The sequence below is a fragment of the Elgaria multicarinata genome, chromosome 9, assembly GCF_023053635.1.
Source record: "Elgaria multicarinata webbii isolate HBS135686 ecotype San Diego chromosome 9, rElgMul1.1.pri, whole genome shotgun sequence".
NCBI lineage: Eukaryota > Metazoa > Chordata > Lepidosauria > Squamata > Anguidae > Elgaria > Elgaria multicarinata.
In genome coordinates this window covers 72,737,921-72,750,026 of record NC_086179.1, presented here as the reverse complement: position 1 = coordinate 72,750,026, position 12,106 = coordinate 72,737,921, and the positions used below count along the sequence as shown (strand labels likewise).

The 12,106-nt window shown below is 42.1% G+C and overlaps 1 protein-coding gene across 1 annotated transcript in view; it reads right to left on the bottom strand.

Annotated features, from left to right (window-relative positions):
* TTLL8 (tubulin tyrosine ligase like 8) overlaps nucleotides 1–8,294 on the bottom strand; it is a 31,586-nt gene extending 23,292 nt beyond the window's left edge. The window contains exons 1-4 of the mRNA XM_063134888.1: nucleotides 8,219–8,294; nucleotides 6,043–6,138; nucleotides 3,381–3,472; nucleotides 1,341–1,497 (exon numbers count right to left, since the gene is read on the bottom strand). Coding sequence (XP_062990958.1) covers nucleotides 1,341–1,497; nucleotides 3,381–3,472; nucleotides 6,043–6,138; nucleotides 8,219–8,294 — 421 coding nt within the window. The remainder of the gene's footprint in view (nucleotides 1–1,340; nucleotides 1,498–3,380; nucleotides 3,473–6,042; nucleotides 6,139–8,218) is intronic.
* Between the last annotated feature and the right edge of the window lie 3,812 nt (nucleotides 8,295–12,106).

Sequence of the window (12,106 nt, the reverse complement as noted above, 5' to 3'; positions counted from 1 at the left end):
GAACTAAACCAGTTTTTTCTCTTTCCAAACAGCTGCACAGATTTTCAAACATTCCTCTAGTGACTGTTCTCCCTCCTCACCAGTTAGAATGCTTGTGAGCATTCTGTGAAAAGCAACAACTAAAAAAGGCTTGTAGCCAGGTGACAGCCTAATAGAGACAGAGGCCTTAACTAGACCTATCTGAAAGGCAGAGGAGGGGAGACCTTGCATTGTGATTAACGCGAGATCTCGCCCCCGTTTACACGTAAGACGTGATGACCTCAGGAAGAGAGGCGCTGCACCCGCCATTTTTTTTATTTTTAAAGGGAGAGGAGCACACGAATGCCCATGCACTGAACGTAGGTGCTTTTAAAAATTTCATTTCATTTCCCTGCTCCCCCCACCCTAATCCTGATGGGAGCGGGGTCAAGCAGCGGAAATGGGCCAGATGTTCCACGGTCTCGGGCTCAGCCTGGGATCGTGGAAAAAGCGGGCCCAAAGGGGAGGGCTATATCCCGGGGCAAGGGAGGGATGATCCCTCCCTGATCCCAGGATCCTCTTTGCGTCATGTGGACACACAGGGACGATCCCGGGGTTCGCCCAGGGATATAGCCTGGTCTAGCTAAGGCCAGAGAGAGAGAGAGAGAGAGAGAGAGAGAGAGAAATAAGCCTACAAAAGCTTGTGTTGGGGGTGTCATGTGAATTTCAAAGAATTCTTGGTTTTTCCACAAGGGTCATGTTTAACCATTAAAGCAGCCTTCCTCAACCTGGGGCACTCCAGATGTGTTGGACTACAACTCCCAGAATGCCCCAGCTGGCTGGGGCATTCTGGGAGATGCAGTCCAACACATCTGGAGCGCCCCAGGTTGAGGAAGGCTGCATTAAAGGCTACCAACATAACTGCATTCAATTTTTCTCCTGAAACCAAAGTAAAGAAGTTGATATCTAAAGGCTCCATCCAACAAGCATTTTATTGCACGCTTGTTACTGGGCACTCAGACATTCCTCGGAGATAGCTCACATGACGTTGTCTGCCTCTTGCGCGCCTTCCGCCCCTTCTGGTCTTCCTTGCACCCCAAGAAAAACCAGAAAAACTACGCAATATTCTTTTAAACCGAAGTTGCTGCCCTTTCCTGCTATGTGTGGGAGGAGCAGCGTGTTCCCAACGAGGGACTGAATGGCCCTCATACGCCTTGTTTACTTCCTGTTTGAAAACAGGAAGTAACTGAGTGTCCACAGAGAAGCGAAAGTAGCCAGCGTTAGGCAGCATTTCTTCCAAGGTGTGTTGGAGCTTTTATCTTTTATGCCAACGTCTACACAAATGGAAAACAAGAAAAGGGTACTTAAAAGAGGGCTTTTACCAGCTTTGCAAACATTGTCACGTTCTGTTTCATTTGAATCATCTTTATGGTCCTGAATGTCACATTTAATCACGTTCTTTCTTTCCACCCATCCTCTCTTCCTTAAAGCTGTGCGAATCACTGGATAAGGTCCACAGATGGTAAAGATTCTCTTTTCCTAAATTCACAAACAAATGCATTTCAGAGGCAAGGTAGACATGATGTGGGAAATTCCTGATCAGTGTCTCCCACAGGTTTATTTATTTTTAGAACATCCTTGGGCAGCTGCCAGGCTCCTTACCCTGGAGCCATTTTTCCAGTGCTCCAAGGAGTGCGGAGAAGTCACCATTGTAATTGTCCATCTTGCTCTGAAACAATGGTGTAGCTCCAGGGCATTGTGGGTACTTATAGTGATGGCCTCCTGGCACCCTTTAGAGCACCACCTATACCATAACACCTTGCTGCCACTATCCACCTTGTTTAATAGGCCCACCCATCTCACCCCCACATCCAGTGCTAATAAGGGCATGTCTAGACCTACCGGGTGTAGAGGGACGGAGGGGGGAGGATCTCGCGATATGGTGATCGTGAGATCTCCCCCTCTGTCTACATGCGGCATGTGACATCCAGAGAGGAAGAGGATGTCGTGCCCGCCATTTTGTTTGTTTGTTTGTTTGTTTTCATCAGAGAAGAGCAAAAGGTAGGTCTTTTTTAAATAAAAAAAATTGCCCACTCCCCCCACCCCACCCCCGATGGGCACAGAGCTCCTGAGGAGCGCCATGCCCTGTGCCCGGGTCTCTGCTTGTCGCAGTTACTCGCAAGAAGCCGGGACAAACCACGATGCCTGGGCACACCTCCTGTGGTCTCGGAATCATCCCGAGACTGCGGGAAAAAGCAGGAAAAAAGGGTATGGCGATATCCCAGGGCAAGGGAGGGATCATCCCTCCCTGTTCCCGGGATCCCCTGTGTGTCATGTGAACATACAGGGATGATCCTGGGGTGATCCCTGGGATATCGCTCTGTCTAGCCATGGCCCCAGTAGGACAAGGAGAAGACAGGGGCTATCCACCGGGGGGCGGGGGGAAGCGCCAGCAGAGGGGCATCAGGGGGTATCTCCCAGACCTACCTGTGCAGCTGCTTTAAAGGAACTGGGGGAGAGAAGGTTAATCATTTCATGAAACTTTCTCAAGTCTAAATGCCTCCCCACCCTCAAATTGCAATTAGCTCTGCAGCGGGAAACATTTCATTGATAACTGCTTCTGGAGGGCAATTTAAATCAGGAAAATGTTGTGTGGAGGAAAGGGTGACTCCCTCTGCCCTTCACCAGCACCTTTTTTTTGATCTTCAAAGCAGATGTATGAGGTTGCTAGTTGCTGATTTAACAGTAATAATAAAATAGAACACAATGAAACAACAGGACTAGGAGTAAGTATAAGAGTGAAGTTGAGGAGTACCCTTTTCAGTCACCAACAGATTAATACAGGAGACAATATTTTTCGCTGGAAGAAATTCTGGAGACACTTCATTCTAGTAAGTAAGAACGTGGTGTATGCTATACTTTTGCAATACGCCAGATTTATAAGATTTTTAATGCTACTACATATGCATAGGCCTTAGTGGCTCTCCGCCATGTTTATAAGGGTTTTACTGCCTTTATATGTAGCAAGGTGTTTAATTAACCAATTCTGGATTTATTTATTTATTGTAATATTATGTGTTGTTTCATTGTATTCTATTTTATTCTTAATGTTACAGCCCCCTGAAGAAGACCTTAAAATAAAGGACAGGCAGGCTGAAACGCGTCGGTCTTCTTGTCAATAAATCTATTTTGCATCCTGAGAACATGTTTCTCTCCTTTGTGACCTTTTGAGCAATTCTGTTTTGTAAAATCTTCTTGTTTTGTTCACTGGGCATTTCCCCTTTTCTTTTTATCTCAAGACCAATAGTGCATGCTTGTTAAGCCTTTTAAAACAGATTAGGGCCAAAGATGGGAAAGAATTATAACAAATAATATATAATATTATTGCAACAAACAAAGAAACTATTGCTAGTCACATATACCCTGATCGCCTTGTCTGTTAAAAATCTTGCAAGTTTGTATTTGTCTATTTTAGGGGGAGGAGGTAAGTCATCCACAGTTCTCGGGGTTAACTCTAAAAAATACAAAGAAGAATGTAACATTACAGCAACTGTCAAATTAAAACAAGAGCAATACAGAATGGATTATCCATTCACGTTCCCATTCATGCACATATACATCTATTATTATTATTATTATTATTATTATTATTATTATTATTATTTATTTGTATCCCGCCTTTTGTCCAATGCTGGGCCTCAAGGCGGCATTACGAAATTTAAACATATACATTTAAAACATTTAAATAGAAATATACAAAGTTAAAAATATATTAAATATATTCCAATATTTAAACATTTAAAATGACAGTTTTAAAAGTGCTTGGCACAGACAGAGGTCCCGATTATTCGCCAAAGGCCTGCCAGAACAAAAAAGTCTTTGCCGGCCTCCTAAAGCACATCAAGGAGGGAGCCAGTCTAGTTTCCCTGGGAAGAGAGTTCCAGAGCACTGGAGCAGCCACCGAGAAGGCCATTCTCCCACATTCCCACCAGGCATCTATGAGCTGTGCAGAAAGAAAGATAGCTAAAACTAGACTGCAGCATCAAGTGTTTAGAGTTGTATGTATGAATGGTGATTTAGGATGCAATCCCATGCATGTTTAGACAGAAAAAACTCCTACAGCTCCCAGGATTCACCAGTCATGAGGAATGCTAGTAATTTTAGGATTTTTTTCTGATTACACGTCTATTTATTGAAAACATTTACCTTCCCTTTTACAACCAATTGGCATTCCCTCAGCAGCTGGCAATAGATCAAATACTAAAGACAAAACATTCCTATTACCTCATGTTATCTCAAACAGAGTGAGTTTTAGTAGTGGTATTGGTTCACAAATTCAACTGCCTGTCCCCAGAGCCGTATTCGGAGCCAAACAAAATGCATTGGGGCAGTAACTGAGAGATCAAATGGCACTTCGCGTTATTCACGCTTTCCCAAAAGTATGCATCAGCTGCACATTTTTATTCTGAGGGAAAAGCAGGGAGGAGGGCAATGTGGAATATGTTCCTGAGCTTGATTGGAGGCCCATGATGGTTTCCTATAAATATCACCACACACACACACAGGTTGCTATTAGTCCCACATGTTCATTTTAGTGCAACAGCATCTTCAGATGCAAACAGCTGTGGGGGTGGAGTTGATTTGGAGCTGGAAATTGCTTGGGGGCAAACCCTAGAGTATACGCTAACATGAGGTGTGTGACAGGGAGACAAAAAAATCAAATGGAAATTAGAGTTTTAAGCACTCTGTAAACCTCCCTGGAACACAGAAACTATTTATTATGATGATCAAATTTTCCAATGAGGTTGCCCCAAAATAGTAACAATGAGCACTTGAATGCCCAAGCTTTAATGGAAAAATTCTTAGCGTCTACATTACTCTTAAGTATCTACCCAGATAGAATGAAGCTTTATTGAGTATTGCTTCTCTTGGAACGTTGCCAAGGGAGAGAATGTGGAAACAAATACATTTACAATGTGAAACATTCCATGTGCACAGAAGCTGAATACCAGGTTTTGATGCCAGTGCTTATTTCAGGAATTGCTTTGGGATTGCTATCCAGAATTAACAATCCTTGTTTCTCCCCATGAAAAAGTTATTTTGGTTGCACCTCGTTGCTGACTATCTTCGGCTATAGTGTCATTTTCTGTGATTTGCTCCTCCCCTGCCTTCTTCCCCAACCCTCAACCTGCTCTATGGCTGGAAGCACTTCTCACACTCCTGCCAGCGTGGCAGAGCACAAAATGGGCTGTTCAAACTCTTTTTGAAAGTCTGCATCATACCTGCATTTTTATGCGAGAATATTGTGAGTAAACCATTTTACTTTTTCTTCCCTAAAGAAAGGTGAGGTCTTGGGGGGGGGGGTTCACCTTGCATGCAGGTGGGACTGGTAAACGCTCAATTCTGCCGTTTGTTTTTTCTCTGCTAACTACCTTTTTATCAGCAATACCAAATAATTCCCATCAGTTTTTCCCCATTCTAAAAGGCTGAAATGCTTCTCCTAAGGCTTAGTTACTGGCAGGTAAAAGCTTTAAGATAAAATATGCTGGGTTTTTTTTTTCTATTTTGGCCCTAAACCTTTTGCCCTCAGCCCATCCACCACTGGAAGGTGGCCCCAAAAGCTTTTCTATAGTGGAATTTGGCCCTGGGGCTTAAAGAGGTTCAACCCCTGCTGTACATCATGTAAGCTGAAATCATTTTATAAATATTCCATTTACTGTACAATCCACACCTTTTATCCAAGGGATCCTCTACCACCACCACCCCGGATTTCAAGAATTAGTCTCTAAGGCTGAAATCCTACGCACACCTACCTAGAAGTAAGACCTTTTGAACTCAATGGAGCTTACTTCTGAGAACACCAATGTATCTTTACACTGTAAAGCTACAATTGTTTGTTTCTAGTAATTTTGGACAGATTATCCTCAAGAACCTTTCCTCTAGCAATTTACTTTCAAATACCTATACCATTTTCATTTCCTATCAGAATACATTGCAAATGCTAATCAGCTCATCTGAACCAATTCATGTTATTTTTTGAAATAAATATTCAGGGGTGCAAATGCAAAGATGCTGGAGACATACCAGGAAACAGTCCCTGGTGGCACGGAACTACAGGAAGGCAATTGTCCAAAGAGAATTTCAGGATTTTTTGAGGAGGGAATTCAGTCTTTGCCAATCCTGTTAGAGAAAAAGCACACAACAGTACAGAATCTGAGAGATAATCTATGACAAAGACAGACACAGGTCTGGCTGGTTGGCAAGTAATGACAAACCAGAATGTGGGTTGAGTACAGGTTGTTGGATCCAGGGTTGTCATTATGTGCAAACCTGGAACTATGGCTTAAGTATGGATTGTTAATCACGAATTACCCAGAAAGAGAAGCCATGGTTTGCTGTTGGGTTGTGAACTCTGCATTGTTTTAACTGTGGGCTATTGATATGTGCAAAACCAGAACTATGGCTTGTTTGTGAGTTGCTTCACCAGATTACAGAAGCGGCAGGCAAGAGTGGCTAAAAAAAATCATAATGCCCATTCTACATGCCAGTAGTACAGCGCTGCAAAGGCATTTGGGATTCAGAGACAGAGTGGGAGAAAGAGGAGGAAATCAAACAACCCAAAAATTGAAAAAACAACCTGTGCTTTACGCAATTGTTTAACAGACAAATCATGGGTAAACTTTGGGTAAGGCAACAACCCATACTCTGGGTTGTTGTTTTGTGTGAATTAGGTCAATAATTCTATCAGTTTGGGACTGAAGCAGGGAGCATAGGACCTTTCAGCTCCCTTGCGAGAAACACTGCCAACAAATGGAAAGAATAAATCTACAGAAGCCATCTAAAAATTACTTTAGATCACAAACTGAGCAGAAATAACTAAACGTAAATTGTTAGTGCTTGATGATCTTTGAATATCATCCTTAGATCTCTTGTACACATTATATTGCTTAGATGTAAAGCTGAGATTTTTAAAGTATGATCTGAAATGCCCTCCCCGCTTCACACCATTTTGGGGAAATGCCATGCCATGGTAGGAAGTCTGAGAAGGTATTTCAGCAATTTGGGGGTGTACAACTGCAAGCAAAGTATGGAACGAATTTATGAACAGCAGTAATCACTGTTGTTTTAAAAATGTCACCCAAATGTCTTTTTGTACCCACAAATGCCAGAATAAATGAAGAAAACATTGCCCTCATTCTGCTTTGACTCTGCATCAAGAATACGAAAAGTGCAGCCTGAAATCCACCCATGGATTACCAAGTCATTTCTGGTGGACTGCCAAGAGCTCTGTGCACCTGTGGTGGCGGCAGCACTGCCTAGTGTTTCCCACACTAGCAGGAAGATCGGCGATAAGGGATTTGCTTGCTAGTGATAGCACTACCAAGAGGAACTCCAGGGATTCCCTTGGGTGTGTGTGTGTGTGTGTGTGTGTGTGTGTGTGTGTGTGTGAGAGAGAGAGAGAGAGAGAGAGAGAGAGAGAGAGAGAGCATGTGCATGTGCATGTGTGCACGCATATACACATGCAGCCCCCTGGCATCCAAAGACCACGGAAAAATTAAAATTAATGGGGACGGCAATATCCCATGGAAAGGTAGGAATCATCCCCTCCCTGCTCCCGGGATGCCCTGTGTGTCATGTGGACGCACAGGGACAATCCCAGGATGATCCCTGGAATAAAGCCGCGTCTACCCATGCCCTCAGGCTGTTGTCACCTCTATGGGAAACCCAACTTACGGAAAGTTGGGACACCTTTTATGTAGGTATGTTCATGTTTCATATACTGTGAAATGAAAAAAAAAGCTAACTAAAAAGTGAAAATAATTGACTAGTGGAAATCAGGATGGGTTTAGATCTGGAAGACCATGTTTCCAAGCACTTAGAGGTCATAAACTCCCTGGTTGACTTTGGTCAGTAGTCCTGATCTCATGATGCCACAATGGGCAAGTAGAAGCAAGCATTGGAAGAGGGCAAGTGGCTACTGCTGTACCAGTGATGGAAATGGAATCAAAGATCCAAGGGCTGCATTGGTGCCTGTGAACTGTTGTCACCTTAATGAAGCAGCACAAAAAGATCATGTCAACAGTGGCTTGACTTCTGTAGGAACATGGCCACTAGACATATTTAATAGGGGCAGTTGTCATCCATTGATTCCCTTGTTAGGTAAAGGAGATCTTGCGGTCCACATATTACATGCTATTAACGATTTTTCCTCCCCCTCCTGCGAAACAACAATAAAAACCCGGGATTTCCAAACACTAACGATTTTCTCCTCCATGCTTTGTTTCTTCGTTTATAGGTATCAGGAATGGTTTTCTTTCTACATGAAGCCGGTTCATCCTGTCATTGTTGCTTCACTGCTTTGCAGCAATCCTGCAAATTAAGAAACACAAAATTGAAACTCATCTTCCACCAATTACTCATGAGAAGCTATCAATGGAAATCAAATATGTTTTATGATAAGACCTAGATTCAGGTTGCTCTAATGTGCTTACTTCAGATAATTTCTTTGGAGATTATGTACACACACACACACACACACACACACACAGAGAGAGAGAGAGAGAGAGAGAGAGAGAGAGAGAGAGAGAGAGAGAGAGAGAGAGAGAGAGAGAGGGAACGGTTGATTTTGTCTTCTACCACATAATTACCAATTAGTCTTAGTCAAAAGCACCACCAGAATGAGTCCAATGAAAATGAGAAGTATTGTACTCATCATAAGGTTTCCTATAGAGAGGAATAGGAAGAATTGTTAGGGATAACTAAGATAGTGACAGGGTGAGAAAAACAAAATTATCTAATTACTTGTTCTATGACATTTTTTAATATTTGATTTGTATATCCAGCAACGCTTCCCAGCCTCAGCCAGATGTGCAAACCTCTTTTACAGTGTGATCTTATACATGTCACCAAGTTTTAATGTTTTAATAGTTTTACTGCTTTTAAATTATATATTGTTTTAACTTGGTTTATGGTTTAATTTGTTTTTAGCTGTGTACATTTACTGTTTATACTGTATGCTTTTATCTGTACGCTGCCCTGAGATATTATTGATATAGGGCGATTTAAATAAATGTTTTAAATAAAAATAATAATAAATAAATAAATGTCTACTCAGAAATAAATCCCACTGAGATTAGGGGGGATCTACACTACTGCTTTAAAGCACTTTATAACAGTTTTGACAACTGTTTAGGCCCAGGACACACTGCATATACAGGTTTCAAAACATTTTCAAAGTGCTTTAAAGCGCTTTAAAAGCAGTAGTGTAGATCACCCCCAGGTAAACTGGTATAGGATTGCAACCTTGTTAGATGGCAAACGTCAAGAGTGAAAAGGAGTGCGCTTCCTGCCCCTAAGTAGGAACCTGTCATATCTATGCATGCAGTTCTTTAAGGAGACTAAGAGCTCCATCACACCGGGGGGAAACATGCTCCCTACCGTCGCTTCTCCGCCCGTGTTTTCGTTCCTCAGTTACTTCCTTTTTCAAAAGAGAAAGTACACAATGAGCACGAGGCCCGTTGAGTCTGCTGTTCTAATGGTGCTGCTTCTCCTGCACATAGCAGGAGAGAGCAGCAATTCCGTGTTTAAAAATACATCGGACTTAAAGAGGGGGGGTTTGTTGCAAAAGGAAGGCCAGAAGGGGCAGAAGGCATGCAGAAGGTGGACAATGTCATGTGAGGGACCTGAGCAAACTCTGTGAGTGCCCAGTAAAGAGCACGCATTAAAACGCTCGTCAGATGGAGCTTATAAGCTGGCTGTTAGGAGAACCAGATGTTCCCATTCAGTTCACTCCTCAGGCAACTTTTCCTCATGGAATCAACTGTGCAACAAAAAGGGAAGTGAATATAACACTTTCTACTTTTGCCTATTGAGAAAAACGAAGCTGTGTTTGTACTTCGCCAAGCCATTTATCTGGGTTGACATGGTAGACCAACAGCACTATGTATTGTTCATGAACATAATTGGATCTTCCAAATCAGTCCCTAAATGATCTTAAAGCATATCATAGGTCTATGTAGTTGATTACCCTCCTTTATCTTTTGATCCTCTTGCTCTCAGTGTCAAGTATTTCTGTTATGCCTTGGCATCACAACCAATTCATTTATTGGCTGAAAAGGGCTCGCTCGGATACGTTGGCATCCTTGACTTTCAACTTCTAAATCCAGTCTTACCCTCCTGAGAGCAGCACAGCTCCTCCACTTGGTGACACGTGAGACTCCTCTCTCAGTCCCTTACTAACAAAGAGCTACCTTCCCTAACTACCATTGTGACCTTTGTGGGCAGACAACCCTGTGCATTCTGGGTAGGGGAGATGTAGCTAAAGTAAATTAATCTGTGATGGGGCTGCCAATGGCTGAGTTTTAAACCAGACTGACTTTATTCTTTTTTTAAAAAAAATTGCTTACCGGAATTGACCTCAGTGGTAGACGGTGGAAAGATTTAGCTGCATACTTTGAAAATAATTGTTCTTAGCAAAAGGGGAATGGGAAGATAGCACAAGAAGATTTACAGGCCCCAATTCAAGTACATGCTGTTCCCTGCTCGTGCTGCAACAATCCAGCGTTGTTCTTTGCTTTTGTCACTGTCTTGGCACGTTTCCTAGGTACTAACTATTTGAGTGCTTTTCACTTATAGTAATGACTTGGAACACTGCAGATATGGTAATACAAGATTTGCTTCTACCTTGACTGACACTTTGACCTGTTGAGGAGTTTGTATACTGTTGGAGAAGTCTCATATTTTATTTGATTCTTACCATTACAAATGGAAAAGTATGTTCTTCGTGAGAATCCCCAAATCTAGTTTTCTGAGCCAGGATTTGTTTGTGCAAATTCTTCTTCCAGCTCTTTGAAAGTTTTAATTCAGAGCGTATTCACTAGGAACTGTAGGGAGGCCTTTCGGATTGCTTGGATACACACAAACTATTTTAGGAATGTTTGAATATAAAATGCGCTGCTACATTGGTTACTCTTTTTTTCTATAAGGGATTTGCGATTGTTGATATGCTGTGTAAATAGATACAATAGGTATGTTGTGTTCAGGCCGTTTTCTTCTTTGTCTTAGTATCTCAATTTGAGACTGCCCTTCTATACCTTCTTTTGTTGTGTAGCAAAATATGCATTATAGTGTGTGAAATGGGTAAGAAATTGTGTTTTGTAGATGTGACTAGTCCTGTGTATTGTGAGTTATCTGTGAGTAATGGAATACATTCTTGGAATTGAAAGAACACTGCCACAAGTGGGTTAATTAGGTGCTGGAAACAGAAAACAGCTTAACTTAGCAGGGATTCCTTCAGCTGCATGTGATGGTATCAATTAGGGCTGTGCAAGCTTAGGGATTCAGCTTTGAATATATGAATCCCGACAGCCATTTTATGACGGATCCGCCATTTCCCCTACATAGCTCAAAGCACCCAGTACTGTAGTAAATTCCTACAACTCCCAGGATGCACTGCCTGGAAGGGAGGCACCTACCAGGGGCCTAGGAATGGCACACAGTTGTGTCTTCGTCACTGTACACAGCCCTAGTATCAATAGCAAACCTGGCTACATTGGGGAAAATGGGAATAGTGGTATCGCCACATCTATAATGAAGGATGAGGTCACTGGCATTATGGGATTATAAAAGACAAAAGTTTAATCTGTTTAGGAGAGAGATCCTGTGAGAACAAGAAACCCACTAAACATCTTCGGCTGGCTTTGCTCATCATGCCTTCCGTTTAGGGAAATATGAAATTCTGATATTGTCTGTTAGATTGATAGGAACATAGATTTTACTGTTAACAATATGCCTGGTACTATTTTCATTATACTTTTAGTGATTATAACTTGTATTTAGGGATGCTTGTGATCTGCCTTAGCTAATGCCTGTTATTCTCTTAGACTGTTTGAGCAATAAATATATATTCTTTAATATGTATATTGTATAGTCTTGAAGCCCAAAACATTCAGTAAAGATCCGTAAATCTGAGTGGGGTCTGTCCTTGAAAGCTGTTGTAGTCTCTCTTGATCTGGTGAATCTCCGACACACCCGTTTAAGTTTGGTAAACAAGCTAATTGGATGGAACAAGAAAAAGTTACTTGTTTCAATTGTTTTCTAACTGTGCATGAAGGTCTTCATCCCAGTTAAACAATCTCTGTGGACTGTT